Source organism: Danio rerio, chromosome 6 (assembly GCF_049306965.1).
Source record: "Danio rerio strain Tuebingen ecotype United States chromosome 6, GRCz12tu, whole genome shotgun sequence".
Lineage (NCBI taxonomy): Eukaryota > Metazoa > Chordata > Actinopteri > Cypriniformes > Danionidae > Danio > Danio rerio.
The window spans coordinates 60,277,501-60,300,972 of NC_133181.1; the positions used below are offsets into that span (position 1 = coordinate 60,277,501).

A 23,472-nucleotide genomic window follows, 5' to 3' on the forward strand; every position below is an offset into this window, starting at 1 on the left:
CCGATTTCGGCAAATTGGCCGAAGATTCAGATTTGTTTTGCTATTTAAATTTTTTTTTCTAGCGAAATGTCTGAGTGTTTTTTTTTTTCAAGCAATTTGGCCAGATTCTGATTATTTTATGAGTAAACTGGCCAATTATATATTTTTAGACTAGCAAATTGGCCGATTCCAATTATTTTTCTAGCTAATTGGCTAATTACAGTTTTTTGCAATTATGATTAGGATTTTCTTTCTAGCAAATTGGCCATTAAGATTTTTTTATTACCAAATTATCAAATTCTTTTTTTAACGAATTGTCCAGTAACGTTTTTTTTTTTTACTACCAAATTTGCAGATTACAATTTCTTGCAATAATGATTTTTTTCATAGCAAATTGTCCAAAATCCAATTCTTTACTAGCAAATTGGCAGATTCTAAGTTTATTTCTAGCAAACTGACCGATTCAGATTTTTGTGTACTTACAATTTGGCCAGATTCTGATTATTTTACCAGCAAACTGGCCGATTACATTTTTTTTCTACACTGTAAAAAAAAGTTGACTCAACTCAAAATTGTGAGGCAACTTGTTTACACTTTCAGTAGACTCAACTGTCAACTCAAGTACTGCACCTGACTCAATCTAAGCTGAGTAAACTCAAAAATGTCCTGAAGCTGGTTGCCTTTAAAATTTAAAGTTTAGTAAACTTTTTTTTTTTTAACAGGGTAGCAAATTGGCCAGATTTAGTTTTTTTTTTGCTTTTTTTTTTTCTGGCAAATTGCCTGATTCTGATTTTATTTCTGGCAAATTGGCAGATTCTGAGATTTTTCACAAGCAATTTGGCCAGATTCCGATTGTTTTATGAGCAAACTGGCCGATTGTATTTTTTTAAAACTAGCAAATTGACTGATTCCAGTTCTTTTTCTTTTTGCTGATAATATATCGATTTTTTTTACTAGCAAATTGTCAGATTCAGATTTTTTTGCAATTAAAGTTTTTTTCCTAGCAAATAGTCCGATTCTGATTGATTTTCTAGCCAATTGGCAGAGTTTTTGTAGTTACAATTTTTTTCTAACAAATTGGCCGATTACGATATTTTTACTAGCAAATTGGCAGATTACGATTTTTCGTCCAGCAAATTTAGTGATTACAGTTTTTTTCTGATTCAGATCTTTTTTTTACTACCCAATTGTCCAGAATCCAATTCCTATACTATAAATTGGCCGATTGCAATTTTTTAAACTTGCAATTACGCCAGATTGTAATTTATTTACTAGCAAATTATACAATTGCGATTTTCTACTCGCAAATTGGCTGATTTTTTTATAGGAAATTCTGATTTTTTTTATGAGCAAATTAGAAAAAAAATTTCACTGGTAAATTGGCCGTTTCATTTGTTTTTTACTAGCCGTCATATATAACATACATTATAACCCCTACCAAAAAGTCTACTTAGAATCTAATGAGAATTAGTTACAATGTAACTCAAACTAAACAAATGGTGTGACCAAAATAAAGTGTGACCAATTTAATTAACAGATGCACAGTTATATTGAATGATGCCTTTACATTATGTATAGATGTTTGACATTACTCGAGCTTTAAACTTTTAAATATAAACCCCTAAGGGATCATCTATATGAGCTGTAATAAAACCCGACCTGTTAAAAATCCTCTGGTTTCATATTCTTTCCATTCGATTAGTGCACTCTAGCTTTCTGTGTGTGTATTTATCATTCTTCCATCCTTTAGCCCCAGTTTCTCATCATGTTCCCTCTCAATCCCTCCTTCATTCCTCTCTTTCTCTCTGTGTGTGTGAGTGAGTTGGTGTTTCTCAGACAAGCAGACAGATTGGGTCGTGCTTCAGAGTGTTTGTCTGCTTGCGTTGCATCTGTTGACTCAATCTGACAGCACTGCTGGTGGAGAATAAAACCTTCAGAGCTGGAGAGGAAGAAAGAGGAGTGCTTATGTGGATGCTGGAGCTGAAAGTATCCATAGGAAAAAAAAGGAAATGATTGTGTTAAAACACTAGTGAATCATGTCACAAACTGTGGTATTTTTTAAAGTTGAGCATTAGAAATGATTGCTCAAATCAGTCGTGCTGACAAGAGTTCTGCTGGTACTTTATTAGAGGATCAGAATTACATTTCATGACTGATTTATAATATTGGGGACAAGTAACCACATGAAATGCCCTATTAACATCGTAGCAAGCACATGGAACACCCTAGCAACCAATTAGAACACTCTTCAAACATCCTAACAACCATTCGGAATACTCATGAAATGTCATAGTAACCATCTGGAACACTCTTCAAACACCCTACCAACCATTAGGAATACTTTTCAAACATCATAGCAACCATCCAGAACACCCTAACATCCTAGCAACCATTCAGAACACTCTTCAAACACCCTAGTAACCATTCAAAACATCCTTCAAACATTATTTGCAACAACTCAGAAAACCCTACAAACATTCTAGAAACCATCTAAAACACTCTTTAAACACCCTAGCAACCATTTGGACTAGTTTTCAAACATCATAGCAACCATCCAGAACAACATAACATCCTAGCAACCATTCAGAACACTCTTCAAACACCCTAGCAACCATTCAGAACATCCTTCAAACATTATTTGTAACAACTCAGAACCCCCTACAAACATCATAGTAACCATCCAGAACAACATAACATCCTAGCAACCATTCAGAACACTCTTCAAACACCCTAACAACCATTCAGAATACTCACGAAATGTCATAGTAGCCATCTGGAACACTCTTCAAACACTCTACCAACCATTCGGAATACTTTTCAAACATCATAGCAACCATCCAGAACACCATAACATCCTAGCAACCATTCAGAACACTCTTCAAACACCGTAGCAACCAATTAGAATACTCTTCAAACATCCTAACAACCATTCAAAGCACCATCTAAACATTTAAGTATTATAAAAAATACTAACAATAACATTTTAACAACCATCCATAAAATTTACATCCTAACAGCCATTTAAAACTGTTTCAACACCCTAGAAACCATTGAGAACACTCTTCAAACATCCTAGCAACCATTCAGAATACTCATGAAATGTCATAGTAACCATCTGGAACACTCTTTAAACACCCTACGAACCATTAGGAATACTTTTCAAACAGCAACAATCCAGAACACCATAACATCCTAGCAACCATTCAGAACACTCTTCAAACAACCTAGCAACTATTCAGAACATCCTTCAAACATCATTTACAACCACTCAGAACACCCTAAAAACATCCTAGCAACCATTAAGAACACTTTTTAAACACCCTAGCAACCATTAAGAACACTTTTCATACATCATATAACAACCATCCAGAACAACATAACATCCTACCAACCATTCAGAACTCTCTTCAAACACCATAGCAATCGTTCAGAACTTTCTTCAAGCATCATGGCAACCATCCAACCCCCTAGCAACACACAAAACACTATTCAAATGGCATATAAAAGAACACTTTAAAAACATCATACCATCCATCCAGAACACCATAACATCCTAGCAACCATTAAGAACACTTTTTAAACACCCTAGCAAACAGTAAGAACACTTTCAAACATTATAGCAACCATTTGGAACACCATACACATCCTAACAACCATTAAGAACACTTTTCAAACATCATAGCAACCATTTGGAACACCATCACATCCTAGCAACTATTAAGAACACTTTTCAACATCATAGCATCCATCCAGAACACCATAAAATCCTAGCAACCATTAAGAACACTCTTTAAACACCCTAGCAAATACATTTCAAACATCAAACCAACCATTCGGAACACCATAACATCCTATCAACCATTCGGAACACTCTTCAAACACCCTAGCAACCATCTAGAACACCATAACATCCTAGCAACCATTCAGAACACTCTTCAAACACCCTAGCAGCCATTAAGAATACTTTTCAAACATCATAGTATCCACCTAGAACACCATAACATCCTAGCGACCATTAAGAACACTCTTTAAACACCCTAGCAACCAATAAAATACATTTCAAACATCATAATATCCATCCAGAGCACCATAACATCTTAGCAATCATTAAGAACACTTTTTAAACATCATAGCATCCATCCAGAACACCATAACATCCTAGCAACCATTAAGAACACTCTTTAAACACCCTAGCAACCATTAAAATGCTTTTCAAACATCAAACCAACCATCTGGAACACCGTAACATCCTATCAGCCATTCGGAACACTCTTCAAACACCCTAGCAACCATCTAGAACACCATAACATCCTAGCAACCATTAAGAACGCTCTTTAAACACCCTAGCAACCAATAAAATACATTTCAAACATCAAACCAACCATCCGGAACACCATAACATCCTATCAACCATTCAGAACACTCTTCCAACACCCTAGCAACCATCCAGAACATCATAACATCCTAGCAACCATTCAGAACACTCTTCAAACAACCTAGCAGCCATTAAGATTACTTTTCAAACATCATAGTATCCATCCAGAACACCATAACATCTTAGCAATCATTAAGAACACTTTTTAAACATCATAGCATCCATCCAGAACACCATAACATCCTAGCAACCATTCGGAACACTCTTCAAACAACTTATCAACCATCCAGAACACCATAACATCCTATCAACCATTCGGAACACTCTTCAAACAACTTATCAACCATCCAGAACACCATAACATCCTATCAACCATTCGGAACACTCTTTAAACAACCTAGCAACCATCCAGAACACCATAACATCCTATCAACCATTCGGAACACTCTTCAAACAACTTATCAACCATCCAGAACACCATAACATCCTATCAACCATTCGGAACACTCTTTAAACAACCTAGCAACCATCCAGAACACCATAACATCCTATCAACCATTCGGAACACTCTTCAAACAACTTATCAACCATCCAGAACACCATAACATCCTATCAACCATTCGGAACACTCTTCAAACATCCTAGCAACCATCCAGAACACCATAACATCCTATCAACCATTCGGAACACTCTTCAGACAACCTAGCAACCATCCAGAACACCATAACATCCTATCAACCATTCGGAACACTCTTCAGACAACCTAGCAAGCATCCAGAACACCATAACATCCTAGCAGCCATTCAGAACTCTCTTTAAACACCCTAGCAACCATTCAGAACACTTTTCAAACGTCATAGCAACCACCCAGGACACCATAACATTTAGAACTATCCTCAAACATCGTGACAACCATCCAAAACACCCTAGCAATCAAAACACTGACGCCACTGAATAGCATTAGTATTTATTTTTCTTTTAGCACTATTGATTTATTGCACCATGACTTTATTTTCCTCTTACCCTGAATTATCTGAGCTGAAAAATGACTTGAGAAAACTGCAATAGAGCCACCGGATGAGGAAGATCCTACTGGAGTGGATAACTGGAGGTGTCTGTGCTGAAATAACGGGGAAGCCAACTTTGTTTCTCTCCTGTTTCATTTTCTTTTGAACCGCATCTTCAGAAAAAAAAAAGTTCAAAGGGAAGATAGGTGCTCTTTTAAAATGCGTTTTTAATCATTGAAATTCAGATTGCCTCATGAGGGAACAAAACTACTTTGAGCATGAAATATTCATGTATCTTCAGCGGTTGTTGTGTTTTTCTCGTTACTGAAGGGTAATTATGTCACTCGCACATAAATGAATAATTCTGCATCTTAACCTCCCTCAAATATTTCAATTTCTCCCTGTTGGACTTCAATTAATTTTAATAGATTTGCTGTGAATACATTTAAGTAGGTTTGCCACCTGCTGCATATGTGAACATGCACTATGCTGATGATGTGCTGCCGCTTTGAGCTGGCGTTCATGCGGGGATGCTGAATGAATCATAATTTCCTCCGTTTTATGCCGTCAAACCGTCTGAGAAAGTCTGCTATACACTGTCGTTCATCCATTTCTCCAATTGTGACAGCTGTGAGATGCGATGTATGTTTTCAGCCTCAAAGAATCTCTTGGCTATTATTTTGGATCCTTACAGTGAGGGACGGGCGTGGGCACGAGAAAAGAGACGTTTGTCTGCTATTGAAGCTGTAAAGCTGCGGGCCAGACTCTGGATGGGTTCCTGCTGAATGCATGCTGACTTTAACCACAATCGCTCATGCAGATTTTTACACTTTTGTGAGATATATTCAGCCAGTGAACAGCTGCAGGCTGTGGAGAGCTCATTAACTAGTATGAAAATGTTCTAAAAAAGGTTCATTTTGTTGCGTCAACCTTAAAGATAAGGCCACGTGGTATTTTAAAGTGCCCTACTGTTGTTGAACAGGTTTAAATACATCTAAGGTCTACTATTAGAATAATGTTGCACTGATTTCAATATGGTTCATTTAACTCCATTTGGGGATCTTAAGCTCCTCCCCCTTCCATAAGCCAACTCTGCTCTGATTGGTCAGCTGGCAAATTAGTTGCTTTGATGGTTTTGATTGGTGGCAAATAAATAATAATGATGCTATTTAGCGTCGACAATTTCTCTTGAGAGGTAATATGTTTATTTATCATGCACTTTTTTTGATTAACAAATTTTACAGACTGTTTACATTGAAGGACAGCTATGTTACAAACCTTTTTTTTTCGAAACTTAGTTTTTCAAAAACCCATATTTTAATTAATATTCGATCTTTTGCATCTTATTTTGAAAACACTATTGGTTGGGTTTAGGAAAAGGTAAATGTACACAGCGCCTTCTAGTGGATTCATTATCTGAAAGTTGCAAAAAACGTACCCTGTTTAATGTATTTTAGATTTACAAAAATTCTTGACAGCGCCCTCTTGTGGATTTGTCATCTTAAACATATTTTAGATTCACAAAACAATTGACAGTACCTTCTTGTGGATTCCTAATTGAAAATGTACAAAGAAATTCACTCTAAGTAGCAACTTTTAGTGGATTTGTCATCTGAAATGTACAGCAAAATGTTCCTTAAATAACGTATTTAAGTTTTGCAAAAATGTAGACAGCACCCACTAGTGTATTTGTTATCTGAAACGCCAAGTAATGTATTTAAATTTTGCAAAAACATAGTTCTAGATGACAAAAAAAGTGGTTTTGTCATCTGTAATTGCAACTAAATGTACCTAATACAAATGTATTTTAGATTCACAAAAACTGTAAACAGCGCCCTCTAACAAAATCATCATTGAATATATGCGCGAGCATAAAGGCGACCTAGGCGGCCGCCTTGGGCAGCAGAATGGTGAGCAAACCCCCCGGTCCTCACTTTCATTCTTTACACCCACCTCCTTCCTCACAGTCCTTACTTTCATCCGCAAACCGGTCACTTTCGGGTTGAGGACGGCGTGATTGCCATTTGCCTTGAACGCCAGTTCAGCTTGCTTTGGCCCTGCGTGTGTTTAACGTGCAAAGAAATATGGATAAGACCAAGGACGCGCTTTTGGATGGAAAAGTTTTTGAAACTGCAGCTAAATGTACCTGGAGCAACGTATTTTTACGTATTTTCACAAAAACTGTAGACAGCACCCTCTAGTGGATTCATAATAAAAAATGTACAACAAAATGCACTCTAAGTAGCATATTTCAGATTCGTAAAAATGTAGTCAGCGTCCTCTATTGGATTTGTCATCTGAAACATACTTCAAAATGTAGTTTAATTAACTTATTTTAGATTGGGAAAAATGTAGACAGTGCCCTCTAGTGGATTTGTCATCAGAAACGTACAACAAAACATACCCTAAGTTATGTATTTCAGATTCATTAAAATCTTGACAGCGCCCTCTAGTGGATTTGTCTTCTGAAATGTACAAAAACGTACCCTAATTAACGTATTTTAGATTTGTGAAAATGTAGACAGCACCTTCTAGTGGATTTGTCATCTGAACCGTACATCATAATGTTCCTTAAATCATTTATTTTAGATTCGCAGAAACATAGACAGCGCCCTCTAGTGGATTTGTCATCTAAAACGCAAAACATACCCCAAGTAATGTATTTTAATTTTGCAAAAAAGGAAATCTAAATGACAAAAAAGCAGTTTTCTCATGTGAAATTGCAACTAAATGTACCTGGACCAACGTACTTTAGATTTACAAAAACTGTAGACAGCACTCTCTTGTGGATTCATCATTGAAAATGTATAACAAAATGCACCCCAAGTATCGTATTTCAGATCCGTAAAATGTAGACAGCGCCCTCTAGTGGATTCATCATCTGAAACGTACAACAAACATACTCTAATTAACTTATTTTGGATTCAGAAAATGTAGACAGCATCCTCTAGTAGATTCAAATGGATAACAAAATGCACCCTAAATAGCGCATTTCAGATTCGTAAAAATGTTGACAGCACCCTAAATTGGATTTGTCATCTAAAACGTACAACAAAACATACTCTAATTAACGTGTTTTAGATTAGGAAAAATGTAGACAGCATCTAGTAGATTCATCATTGAAAATGTATAACAAAATGCAGTCTAACGCATAAAATCCTTAAACATACCCTTAGTCAGGGGTGACCAACCCTGCTTCTGGAGATCTTCCATCCTGCCGATTTCAGTTGCAACCCATATCAAACACACCTGTCTATAATTATCCAGAGTTGTTCAGGTCCTGACTAATTGGTTCAGGTGTGTTTGATCAGGGTTGGAGCTGAACTCAACAGTGAGGTAGATCTCCAGGAGGAAGGATAAGAAGGATATCTAGATCATACAACAAAATCTACCCTAATTAAGGTATTTTTTAAAAAAAATTGCTAAAAAAAGCGCAAAAATTTAGAAAGCGCCCTCTAGTGCATTTGCCATCTTAAATATGCAACAAAATATACCCTAATTAGGGTTTTTCAGATTTGTGAAACTGTAGACAGGGCGAAGCAGTGGCGCTGTAGGTAGTGCTGTCGCCTCACAGCAAGAAGGCTGCTGGGTCGCTGATTCGAGCCTCGGCTCAGTTGGCGTTTCTGTGTGTTTGCATGTTCTCCCTGCGTTCGTGTGGGTTTCCTCCGGGTGCTCCGGTTTCCCCCACAGTCTAAAGACATGCGGTACAGGTGAACTGGGTAGGCTAAATTGTCCGTAGTGTATGAGTGTGTGTGTGAATGTGTGTGTGGATGTTTCCCAGAGACGGGTTGCGGCTGGAAGGGCATCTGCTGCGTAAAAACTTGCTGGATAAGTTGGCGGTTCATTCCGCTGTGGCAACCCCAGATTAATAAAGGGACTAAGCCGACAAGAAAATGAATGAAACTGTAGACAGCGCCCTCTAGTCTACTAAATTTGTCATCTGAAATATACTACAAAACATACCCTAAGTAATGGATTTCAGATTAATAAAAATGAAATGCTTCAGATGATAAAAAGCTGGATTTGTCATCTGAAAAGTGCAACTAAATGTAACTGGAGCAACGTATTTTATGTTTTGCAAAAAAAAATAAATAAATAAATGGATGCACTTATTTCCAATGCATCTGGGCTGGTCAATCTTTTTGATTTTAAATGTCTAAAGCTGCGGTCACACTAAAGTTAGTGTGTGCGAAATTCTGTCGTATGGCGCTGCGAAAAAGAGCGGGATTAAACAAGCTTATTAGGCATTTTAAAAAGCGAGCATGACCCTGCGTTTCTGGTCTGACGCATTCGCGTGCGTATAAATGGAAGTCTATCGGAGGAAAAGCCCAGTGTGACCACTACTTAAAACCCATAAGTGAAATTTCACAAATATTTTCGAGAGGAGCATGTGATATGATTGACTACAGCTGATCCTTATCACTAATCACTAACTAGCCAATCAGATCATTCCAAATTTAAAATAAATATCCAGCCTTTACTTCATTCCTGATCTTTGTATTGGAACCCCCCCCTCCCTTCATCCCTTCACCCTCCTCCTCAAGTCTGAGTTCGGGTGACGCGGTGCCTCAGTGGCTAGCTGAAATGCTAGCTGAGCCAGTCAACACTCTCTGTGCGGAGTTTGCATGTTCTCCTCGTGCTCGCGTGGGTTTTCCCCGGGCACTTCGGTTTCCTCGCACACTCAATAAACATGCAAAAGAATTTAAAGTAACAAGCAACTACTCAGGGCCGGAGCAAGCTGAACTGCCGGTCTAGGCAGAAGACGATCACACCGCCCTCAACCACAATGTGGAAATGAAAGTGACCGGTTATGAAAATGAAGTGAGGTGTTGCAGACCTCTATTCTGCTGCCCTATGCACGGATATAACTGAGGACACGCGTGTCAGGATTTCAGGATGGATGAGGGAGCGAGGACTCAAATGCAACAGAAGATGGTATTTATTAATAAAAATAAAACAAAAAGGACAACAAAAACCACCCCGAGGGGGAAAAACATAACTATAAAACAAACAAACAAACTTGGATGGGCTGGCAGGACAAACAGGACTGGATATCACAGGACAGGGAAATATTGACGACGAACTGGCACAGGACAGAAAACATAAAGCAGAAGTAAATTGACACAAACAGGTGAACATGAAATACTAATAATGAGTTAACAAGGAGGGTGGGACTAGACAATAGACGGGAGAGCGAATGACACAGAGAGACAACACAAGTCAAGCGGGAGCGCACGCTCTGCGCACATTCACGAAGGCGTGCGCACACACGGAGACACACACAGAGACAGAAACAAGTGCTCGACCCAAGAAAACTCAAGCCGAGCACAACAGGACTAGACATGACTAGTGTCAAGACTCTGCCACCAAAACAAGAATTTACATGACCAGAGTGGCAGAACCCTGACAGTGTGGGTGTCACGGACCTTTATTCTGCTGCCCTATGCGTGGATATAACCGAGGACGCGCGGGAGCTGAGGGAAGTGTCGCGGACGCCGCCCTCTTATTCTGCCACCCTATGCGCGGATATAACTGAAGACGCGCGGGTGTCGCAGACCTCTATTCTGCTGCCCTATGCGCAGATATAACTGAGGACGCGCGGGTGCTGATGGAGATGTCGCTGAAGCCGCCTTCTCTATTCTGTCACCTATGCGCGAATTTAACTGACGTGGGTGGTGAGGGAGGTGTCCACTCTAGACTGCCGCCCTAGGTGTCCGCCTAGGTCGCCTCTATGGATGCGCCGGCCCTGCACCTACTATGTACAAAGTGGCGCAGTTAGCGGTCTATTCTTGGGAAGTTATCGAGAACTAGCTGATCGCGTATCCCTCTTAATGCTCATTGACCAGGCGGGAGCCTTGGGCTCATCAATCTCCGAGCTCAGGGTTCTCTCCCGGGACAGCATGCCAAACCTGCTAAAATAGTCAAGCATTATCTAAGTGTGAACTCTTGAGATGTTTGAGGGGCTGATTTTTATGTATGTGTGTGTGTGTGTGTGTGTTTCGAGGAAAAGCTTTAACAGAGTGATTCCCTAAAGTAACTGTACCAGACGCCGTTCAGTAGCTTTGCTCCACCCTCGCTAAGGGAAATGTGTTTGAAGCACAGCATGCGATGGGTGGGAAGCGCTTAGGAAGATGCATTAGAGTCTGCTGATCCCCAGACAACGGCAACACAGAATAGCACATTAGTTTGAGACTAAATCAGGCTGAGCAGCAGAGTAGATAAAAGTCTCCCGAGAGATGAACGCTCCTCTCCAGTGTGTCCATTAACCACAGGAGCTCTTACTGGACTTCAGATATCAACTCTGACCTAGAAACGTCAGGCCAAAAAACACAGCAGTGCTAAAGTAATTCATTCATTTTCCTTCGGCTTGGCCCCTTATTTATCAGGGGTCTTCACATTGGAATGCCCTTTCAGCCGCAACCCAGTACTGGGAAACACACACACACATACACTACGGCCAATTTAGTCTATCAATTCCCCTATAGCGCATGTGTTTGGACTGTGGGGAAAACCGGAGCACCCGGAGGAAACCCACGCCAACACAGGGAGAACATGCAAACTCTACACAGAAATGCCAACTGGTGCAGCCAAGACTTGAACCAGCGACCTTCTTGCTGTGAGGCGACAGTTCTAACAACTGAGCCACCATGCTAAATTCATTCATTTTCGCGAAGTCCCTTTATTCACCACAGCGGAATGAACCGCCAACTTATCCAGCATATGTTTTACAAAGTGGATGCCCTTCCAGCTGCAACCCAGTAGTGGAAAACATCCAAACACATTCATTCACACACATTACGCCCAATTTAGTTTACGGTTAACACTGTTATCCAATAAAACAATGATATCTGTGTGTAACCCAATTAAACGATCCACTAAATTTCCAGCACATTCTCTGGGGACAAAACAAACCCGCTGATTCTGTAACTCGAGTCTTTCTTTCTGCTGAAAGTGCTGATGTTTCTTCCAGCATAATGAAATTTCTGGTCAAGGCTTGAATTATCTCCTCTTCTTTTTTCTTCTTAAGTGCATCATTGGCTGGTTAGTGTGTATTTTAATTAGCAGAGAATGAAGAAGGTGCCTCTGTTTGGCTGATCAGTGGAAGAGTGTGTTGGGAAGAGACTGAACCCAGATGGCTGGAAAAACTGCTCTTGAATTAATTAACATTGTTGGAGAGAGCTCTGCTGTTCTGAATTTGTCCACTGTTACTTTGAGCCTCCCGTGCAATTAAGCATCCATTTGGCCAATTTTTAATTTATAATCATTTAAAGCACTTGTGTGGATGAGTGAAAACTGCAGATTTGTTGACCCTGTTAAAGCCATGCATAGTTACACTTGAGTTTCTTTATTAAACGTGTCATGAAGTGCTTTGAAATGTGCATTTTTTATGTGTTGTTTGACGTAATTCAATTGTCACCGACTCTATCCCAGTCACTCCCCTCGCTGGCCAGCAGAGGCCGCCATCTCCGGACTTCTAGCATTACATCATCCACTTACGCTGATTGTGCACACACCTGTCCTGAATCTTGTTAACGACCCACGTACCCTTTATAAGACGCACACGAACACCCAGTCAGTGCGAAGTCTTGTTTAGCCCCGGCCAGCATTACTGAGGGCTATTCCCTGCCTGATCTCTCGTGTACAACTCCGGCCTGTTTCTGACTCTGCTTCGCCTTCTGCCTGCCCACGACCCAAGCCTGATACACGGACTCTGATACTCGCTGCCTGCCCACGATCCAAGCCTGATACACGGACTCTGATTCTCGCAGCCTGCCTTTGACCCATGCCTGGTAAACCCCTCTGTGTCTATTTACCGCCAGCCTTTAATACTGTTGTTGATGTGTATTTGCACGTTGGTGCAAATTGTGTGTTTGAGTGAGAGCTTGATTAATAAATACTGCATAATGGATCCGTCCGTGTCAGTCTCCTCCTTACACTAATGTAGTAGTTACAGCTTGTTTTTAATAAAAGGGATTAATAAAGGGACTAAGCTGACAAGAGAATGAATGAATGAATTTGTAATGCTTCATCAGTCATTTTCTTGTCGGCTTAGTCCCTATATTAATCTGGGGTCGCCACAGCGGAATGAACCGCCAACTTATCCAGCAAGTTTTTACGCAGCGGATGCTCTTCCAGCCACAACCCATCTCTGGGAAACATCCACACACATTCACTATGGACAATTTAGCCTACCCAATTCACCTGTACCGCATGTCTTTGGACTGTGGGGGAAACCTGAGCACCCGGAGGAAACCCACGCGAATGCAGAGAGAACATGCAAACTCCACACAGAAACGCCAACTGAGCCGAGGCTTGAACCAGCAACCCAGCGACTTTCTTGCTGTGAGGCGACAGCACTACCTACTGCACCACTGCTTCGCCCTTGTAATGCTTCATCAATTATTGAAACGAGATCAAAATAAAGTACAGATAAGCATAATATTTAGATCATTTTTTCAGGCACATTTCTGAAGGCTAATATACAAATACATGTGCATGTGTTGAGAGGATTTGCAGGCTTTTTCTGTATGTATGCTGTGAGCTGTTTTTGTGTTGGTTTTATTTGCAGCTGTTTTCCCTATTTGCATGTTTTTTTTTTCAGTTTTGTTTGCATGGCTCCTTCTTTACCTAATAAAATGAGCAGATGGTAGATCATGTATCAAGGTTGATGTGTGACTTCTGCCGTCAGAGAAAAGCACTGCCATGTGTTGATCTGACCTAATGAAACTGTCACTGTGGGCTGAAGAGACGGTATTTCAGCCTCCAGTCCATTCACGAAGTGTGTGATGGGTTTTTCACACAGAAATCAAAAGTTTGGAAACACTTTTCTTTTATTTGACAGATTTAAACAAACTGTACCAGATACACATATTTCATACATTTTTGAAATAAAACCGTCAAGGATAAAAACACAATTAAACCCTTGGTTTGATTTAATTGTGCTCCTTTGTCTCTTAAAAAACAAAGTGTGGCTGCAAAGTACAATTAATGTATGAAACAAACAGTAACTCCCCATCTTAAAACACGAACAAAATTATTTAAAATAAATACTATAAAATATTAAAATACATCATCATACCCACCATGCAAACTAACTATCATCATCATCATCAAACCTTGGTCAGTGTTTTGGTTTGGGCAATTTGTTCCACATCACTGCACTGGTGTTCATTCATTCATTAATTTTTCTTTGGCTTAGCCTCTTATATTCCACAGCAGAATTAACCGCCAACTAATCCAGCATATGTTTTACACAGCGGATGCCCTTCCAGCTGCAACCCATCACTGGGAAACATCCATACACACTCCTTTACACACACTCACACTACGGACAATTTAACTTAATCAATTCCCCTGTAGAGCATGTGTTAGGACTGTGGGGGAAACTGGAGGAAACTTGCGCCAACATGGGGAGAACATGCAAACTCCACACAGAAATGCCAACTGACCCTGCCGGGACTCGAACCAGTAACCTTATTGATGTGAGGCGATCGTGCTACCCACTGCGCCACCGTGGTGCCCACATCGAAACTTTTTTTTTTTTGGTAAAATAATGGCTTGCTATTTATAGTAAACTAACTGATTCTCTGTCTTCTTTCCTCTTTTGTGTCTTGCAGATGATGGGAAACTGTCCTTTGAGGAGTTTAAAGCATATTTTGCAGATGGGATTCTCACGACTGATGAGCTGCGGGAACTTTTCTACTCTATTGATGGACGGCAAACAAAGTATGTACTTCTACCATAAACTTGTATTTGTATTTTTTCATTATGTATTAACAGCAAGTTGGCAACAAATTGTGCACAATGCAATGCTGAGAAGTGTAATCATCATGGATGCAGTGTATTTAACCAACTCAGGCTCATTACGGATACATACTCCAGCATACATTTCAGCAAACAGTGAATTGTGTCCCAGTAGGTACATTTTTACAGTTTTTTTTTTTTTTTATTGCAAATCTGCCACAGGCCACTGTTTTTCTGCCACAGGCCACTGTACGCTTTTTCCGATCTCAAATTTCTCTCGTGAGTGCCATTCCACGTGACCAACAGTTAGTGTTTTCAAAAGCATTGATTGACCCGCCCACCCACTTCCCTAAACCCAACTGATAGTGTTTTCAAAAGCATTGATTGACCAGCCCACCCACTTCCCTAATCCCAACTGATAGTGTTTTCAAAAGCATTGATTGACCAGCCCACCCACTTCCCTAATCCCAACTGATAGTGTTTTCAAAAGTGCCGATTGACCAGCCCACCCACTTCCCTAAACCCAACCGATAGTGTTTTCAAAAGTGCCGATTGACCAGCCCACCCATTTCCCTAATTCCAACTGATAGTGTTTTTTAAAGCGCCGATTGACCTGCCCACCCACTTCCCTAAACCCAACCGATAGTGTTTTCAAAAGCACCGATTAACCAGCCCACCCACTTCCCTAAATCAATCGATAGTGTTTTCAAAAGTGCCGATTGACCAGATCACCCACTTCCCTAAACCCAACCGATTGTGTTTTCAAAAGTGCCGATTGAACAGCCCACCCACTTCCCTGAATCCAACTGATAGTGTTTTCAAAAGCAACGACTGACTTGCCCACCCACTAACCTAAACCCAACCGAGAGTGTTTTCAAAAGCACAGATTGACCCGCCCACCCACTTCACTAAACCCAACCGATAGTGTTTTCAAAAGTGCCAATTGACCCACCCACCCACTTCCCTAAATCCAACTGATAGTGTTTTTTAAAGCGCCGATCAACCCGCCCACCCACTTCCCTAAACCCAACCGATAGTGTTTTCAAAAGCATCGATTAACCAGCCCACCCACTTCCCTAAAAAGTGCCGATTGACCAGCCCACCCACTTCACTAAACCCAACCGAGTGTTTTCAAAAGTGCCGATTGACCAGCCCACCCACTTCCCTAAACCCAACCGATAGTGTTTTCAAAAGCATCGATTAACCAGCCCACCTATTTCCCTAAATCAATCGATAGTGTTTTCAAAAGCACCGATTAACTAGCCCACCCACTTCCCTAAATCAACCGATAGTTTTTTCAAAAGCATCGATTAACCAGCCCACCTATTTCCCTAAATCAATCGATAGTGTTTTCAAAAGCATCGATTAACCAGCCCACCCACTTCCCTAAATCAACCGATAGTGTTTTCAAAAGTGCAGATTGACCCGCCCACTCACTTCCCTAAATCAACCGATAGTGTTTTTAAAAGCACCAATTGACCAGCCCACCCACTTCCCTAAACCCAAAGGATAGTGTTTTCAAAAGCACAGATTAACCAGCCCACCCACTTCCCTAAATCAACTGATAGTGTTTTCAAAAGCACAGACTGACTTGCCCACCCACTAACCTAAACCCAACCGAGAGTGTTTTCAAAAGCACCGATTGACCCGCCCACCCACTTCACTAAACCCAACCGATAGTGTTTTCAAAAGTGCCAATTGACCCACCCACCCACTACCCAAACCCAACCGATAGTGTTTTCAAAAGTGCCGATTAACCCGCCCACCCACTACCAGAAACCATACCTGCCAACACTCCCATTTTCCCGGGAGTCTCCCGTTTTTCAGACCTATCTCCCGCCCCTCTCCCGTATTTTTCTGTCTCAGGGAAAATTCCCGGACTTCTCAGCTTTTTGGTACAGTCCCCATGTGCGCCGAACCCAACACGCAACCATCTTCACACCCGCTCTCCGCTTTTCAGTTGGCGCACACCTCCCCACCGGTCTTAACTCGCATGCACCCCCTGATAACATCTCCCGGATATATGATCCGAATGTTGGCAGGTATGCCTTAAACCCAACCAATATAAGCACCAATTGACCTCTGGCTACACACTCTCCAGAAACGTATGCGGGGTACATTTTGAAAATGAGCCTGTGTTGTATTTAACACACTCTCTGCAGAACTTGCTGTTCAATCACATTAGAGTCACCTGATTGTTGCATCCTCCGCAGGTGACCCACACTAATTACTTCTGCCTTTTTGCTTCGTTATATGATTTGCATAATTCTTTAAGTGAATCAGAATCTAAAACAACACAATCAGTGGGCGCAGTTCATCCATACTCACTTTAGGTGACCCGTATCCGTAGCAACCTTACATTTTCGTTCCCTAATTAGTGAGTTTTCAGTGTGCCGGTATTGTATTGCATTGCACATCATTGCTTTCTGAAACACCTAGAACCAAAACCATTCACACACACGCACATACATATACAAGAGGATCAAAGTATAACCCCTAGGTGGTGTGTGTGAATCAAAGCAATGAGAACTGGAAGAAAAAAAGGCATCAACAGAATGAAAGCTACAAAATTTGACTTTACAAATGCTGTATTGCAGAGACACACACACACACACACTCAAATGTGAAGCTCCAGATTTCCCTCTGAAAGTGGAGCGTATTTGAGCAACCAGTTAGAATGTTCTGCCGGTAATTACTGTATTCACAGTAAATTAGTCTAGTCAATGTGGAGTCTGGAGTCTTCGTAAACTGCTCCTGTTCTCATTATAATATTAAACCGGCTGAATTGCAGACTTTTAGGATGTATCAGATGCTGTAGGTGCTTTATTTTTTTCTTTATGGCGTGGATGAAAACACCTGCTGGATTAAGGAAAATATGCAACTGGTTGTTACAAAGCAGCTTCACAGTAACAAACAGAAAAATATGAATTAATGTACAGTTCAGTGGTTAAAAAATGTAAGTAAATCAATGTGTTTTTTTTAATTTTAACATTAAATTGTAAGAATAATAAAATTAACCAATGATAACAAAGGAGCACATGGTGGAAAACAAAGCAGAAAACAGGAAGGCAAGACCAAACTGCAAAATAAAAAAACTTTTAAATTACTCTTGATTTAACTTTGCTCATTTAATATTGTTTTAAATTTGTTTTATTAAAATTTAATTTAATTTAATTTAATTTAATTTAATTTAATTTAATTTAATTTAATTTAATTTAATTTAATTTAATTTAATTTAATTTAATTTATTCATTTACTTTTTGGTTTAGTCCCTTTATTAATCTGGGGTCACTACTGCGTAATTAACTGCCAACTTATCCAGCATATGTTTTATGCAGCGGATGCCCTTCTAGCTGCATAACATCACTGGGAAACATCCATATACTCTCATTCACACTCATTCACTATGAACAGTTTAGCCTACCCAATTCATCTGTACCGCATGTCTTTGGACTTGTGAGGGAAACCAGAGCACCCGGAAGAAACCCACGCCAACACGGAGAGAACATGCAAACTCCACACAGAAATGCCAACTGACCCAGCCGAGGCTCGAAGCAGCAACTTTCCTACTGTGAGGTGACAGCGCTACCCACTGCGCAACCGCATCGCATAATTTTATTCTATTTTATTTGATTAAATTTTATATTAGTTTTATTTTATTTTATTTTATTTTATTTTATTTTATTTTATTTTATTTTATTTTATTTTATTTTATTTTATTCTATTTATTTTATTTTATTTTATTTTATTTTAGTTCACATTTAATTTTAGTTAATTAAATTTAATTTTATGAAATTTTATTTTATTTTTGTTCTGATTTAATTTAATTTAATTCAATTTAATTTTTGTTCACATTTAATTTTATTTAATTTTATTAAACTTTATTTAATTTTATTTTTGTTCGCTTTTCAATTTATTTAATTAAATTTAATTTTATAAAATGTTATTACATTTTTGTTCACATTTAGTTTAATTTAATTTAATCAAATTTTATTTTATTTTTGTTCACATTTAATTTTAGTTAATTAAATTTAATTTTATGAAATTAAATTTTATTTTTGTTCTGATTTAATTTAATTAATTTTTTGTTCACATTTAATTTTATTAAACTTTATTTAATTTTATTTTTGTTCGCTTTTCAATTTATTTAATTAAATTAAATTTTATAAAATGTTATTTTATTTTTGTTCACATTTAATTTAATTTAATTCTATTCATATCTAATTTAATTTAATTTTATTCATAGTTTATTTTATTTTTCACAGAGTTCAGTGTTGAGAATAGAGTCAGAGTTGCAAGATTCAACATTTACATCTAAAAAATATCCTAAACTCTTATTTTTTGTCATGAAGATGCACAATCCAGACAATCCCATACTAATATAATTGACAAAATACGTTGCAATGTGCATCTTCATCAGCTTATTCAAGTGGCATTTATGAAATACGATCAAATGTTAATACGCACAGATTGGACACTCTTTTCCTTTTGATTTAATTACCCAATTCATTCAACTCATCACTATTCTCCTTTCTTTTTCTGCCCCTGAGTCTCAGAGAAATATTAAAAGTCCATTACTGCTATGGAGGGCCACTCAGAGCAAATCCAGCCAATTATGGAGCCGAGCCTCTATTTTCATAATTGTGTTTTGGCCGTGATGGCGATTTAATGTGACAGCACACACTGGGGTATTTAGATTTGTTTTCATCTGCATAACAATATGAATATGGAGATTAGCAGTCTGAGAGGTGTGGGATGGTGTGACTGTGAGAAGCTTTATTCTTTGGCATGTTTTCACCACACTTTCATTCATGATATGCATCTTTAATTTGGAGAAAGACTTACTTATTAACTTACTTACTTACTTACTTACTTATTACTTATTATTATTTAATTTGTACTTTTAGCAGCAAAAACATGGGACAATTTCATGTGTATAAACAACTTGAAATATATTCTGTTATTTAATTAATATTATTATTGTTTATTATAATAATAATAATAATAACATTATTATTATTATTATTATTATTATTATTCATTCATTCATTTTTTTTTTTCGGCTTAGTTCCTTTATTAAACAAGGGTCGCCACAGCGGGATGAACCCCAACTTATTTTATTCTATTTTATTCTATTTTATTTTATTAAATCTTATTTTATTAAAATTTAATTTAATTTAATTTAATTTAATTTAATTTAATTTAATTTAATTTAATTTAATTTAATTTAATTTAATTTAATTTAATTCTTGTTCACATTTAATTGAATTTTGTTTAATTTTAATAAATTTTATTTCATTTTTATTCACATTTTATTTACTTTTATTTAATTTTATTTTATTTTTGTTCACATTTAATTTTATTTCATTTTAATAAATTTTATTTATTTTTATTTTTGTTCACATTAAATTTTATTTAATTTTAATTATATTCTTATTATTATTTTTATTATCATCATTATTTGTTGAATTACGAATTTGTTGATTGTTAATAATTACAAATAGCATGATAAAAGTTGTACTCAGTAACGTAATCTAAACTACTAATTTTAAGCGATCTGTTCCAAATATTTTTTGCCTAATTTTAAATTACTCTTAATTTAACATGCTTATTAATATTTTATTTATTCATATTTAATTTAATTTAATTTTAATAAGTTTTTATTAATTGATCGGTTTTATTATTTTATCAATTGCATGCCCTTTCTTTAATGTGAATATTCAAGGCTAAACAATATGATGTAGTAAAACATTTTAGAAGGCAACATTTAAATCACAAAAACTAAGAATTAGGAGGAATAAATAAATGCAGAGCATTTTACAGTCATTGGGCTTTATTTTAACAATATAGGAGCAAAGTCTAAAGCACATGGCGCAAAAGCATTAAGGTAAGTCTCTGAATCCACTTTTGCTCTTTTAAGGATGGTAAAATGCGCTCTGCGCCCCGGCACATGGTCTAACAGGGTTGTGCTCATTCTCCTAACGAGTTCTGGGTGTGTTTTGGGCATAACTTGCATTAAACCAATCAGAGTCTCCTTTAAGAGTCAAATGCATTGCTCTATGGCACAACTGCTATTTACATGGCAGACTTTGTAAGAGGAAAAACTGAATGCTTCAGTAGTGAGAAAACAGTTGAACAGAGCATCTGCAGTGAGAGGATAAAGAATGAGCCTCCTCCATTCAGCCTCTTTACTTTATCTTTACTTTACTCTTAACTCCTTTTCTTTGGTGGATAAGGAAACAGTGTTGTACTCACTCCACTTAAGACATCTGTTATATTTAAATGTGTTTGTTAAGTGCAAAGATTTGCTTCAAAACTGTTTCTAAATTCAGTTTTAATTTCCAGCAAGCGATTAAATGAACAAAATAACGAAGTGTGGTCAAACAACTGAGTTAAATCCAAACACTCGTCCTGTTCCTATCCACATATGCTTATGTAGACGTCTCCAAAACCCCACAGGTGGACAAATTTACACTAGTTTTTATTAAAACAAATATAAATATGCATACAATAAATAATTTATTATAATATTTATTTATTGTAATTTATTTTATTTACTCAAAATTTTATAATTTTAATTTATTTTAAATTTATTTATTAAATTTGTATTTATTTATTTATTTATTAACATTTATTTTCAGTGTAAAATTATAACTTATGTTTAAATGCCAAAACTTTTTTCACTTATTTTTAGGTCCAAAGAGAGTTGTACTATTGTTTGTTTTTTATTATTGTTTTGTGTCGTATTATTTGGCTACTGAGCAGTAATAAATAACACTTTAAAATATTAGGAGTTTTTATGTGATTTTCTAAACTAGCAGTGTTTTAATGAATGCATAATAATCGTGATAACCGTGATTATTCCTCAGACTATAATCGCACAACCAAAATCTATAATCGTTGCATCCCTAGCTTGTATGTGTGTGTGTGCTATCTTTATAGTCCATCAAATCAATCCTTGAGCAGCTCCCAGCTGTGTGTGTGTAATCAACGGAGAACCAGAACAGGTGTGTGTGTGAGGTGCATGACAGGATTTGTAGTCTATATGGTGATGGAATTGTAGTCTAAGTGAAAGTGAATGTGTGTGTGTGTGTGTGTGTGTGTGTGTGTGTGTGTGTGTGTGTGTGTGTGTGTGTGTGTGTGTGTCTGTGTGTCAAATTAACATGACCTTAGCACATATGCTGTGAAGACCAGCCGTTTGCAGGAATTATCAGATCGTATTAAACTGCATTAAAGTGCAGATCTGAGTTTGTAGAAGTCATAAGGTGTTGAAGTATGAAATATATCTGCTATGCTGGTTTTTCCCCATTAATGAGATCATTACGTCTGCGAGTCTCCATCTGTGAATTATCACCTCAGCTCCGCCATGCTAACACTAGCCAGCATAATTGGAGTGTTTACAGCATATATGGAAAAAAAAAGAGTTGAAGCTGTGGACGAACCCACACAATCTACATGCTAATGACACCGCTTCCAGATCCTTGACTCTCATCCAATTCAATTAAACCTTTTATTATTATTTTCATAACTCACTTTATTCTCTCTCTTCTTCCCTCTGCAGCAACCTCGATACAGACAAACTATCAGGTAGGTGTGGGTTCATTCTTTTCAGTTATCTTACAGCAAATATATACAGTTAAAATCCAATATTTCCCAAATGATGCTAAACAGATTCAGGATTTTTTTTCACAGTATTTCCTATAATATTTGTTCTTCTGAAAAAAGACTTATTTGTTTTATTTTGGCTGAATATTCGCTCTGAAATAGCATGTAAGGCAAAGAAATACATGTAATTCCTGCACAATGCGGGCACTAACTAACTGGTGAATGACATGAACTAGTGGGTTGTCTGTCGGCTGTTGTGACGCGGTACGCGCGCTCGCGATTTCAGGGGGTGTGGCTTTGAATCACAGTCCCTCCCCGCCGTCCAAAGATAATATGCTAAGCCAGTGGTTCTCAAACTGTGGTACGTGTACCACTAGTGGTACGCAGGCTTCCTTCTAGTGGTACGCGGAGGAATGAAATACGTCATGTACATGCTACACACATTTCAAAATTTATCAAAAATGATGTATATAATATGCCATATATGACATGTAGCCTATATTTCTGAGGTAATCTGCCACTTTTTTTAACTGTGCAGAGTTGTAGCTGCTTTACTGGGCCTACTACGCTACTGTATTTCAAAACTGCTCATTTTGGTGGTACTTGGAGAGTCAATTCTTTTCTGAGGTGGTACTTGATGAAAAAAGTTTGAGAACCACTGTGCTAAGCGGTTTTTTGCATTTTGGCAGATCACCTACTGCACCTTTAATAAAGCTCTAAACATGTAATATTGTAATAATTATTGTCTCAGCTGTGTATTTA

General features: G+C 37.8%; 1 protein-coding gene across 1 annotated transcript in view; it reads left to right on the plus strand.

Moving 5' to 3' along the window:
* necab3 (N-terminal EF-hand calcium binding protein 3) overlaps positions 1-23,472 on the plus strand; it is an 80,053-nt gene that overhangs the window by 28,556 nt on the left and 28,025 nt on the right. Inside the window, exons 3-4 of the mRNA XM_005168786.6 lie at positions 14,979-15,087; positions 22,667-22,692. Coding sequence (XP_005168843.2) covers positions 14,979-15,087; positions 22,667-22,692 — 135 coding nt within the window. The remainder of the gene's footprint in view (positions 1-14,978; positions 15,088-22,666; positions 22,693-23,472) is intronic.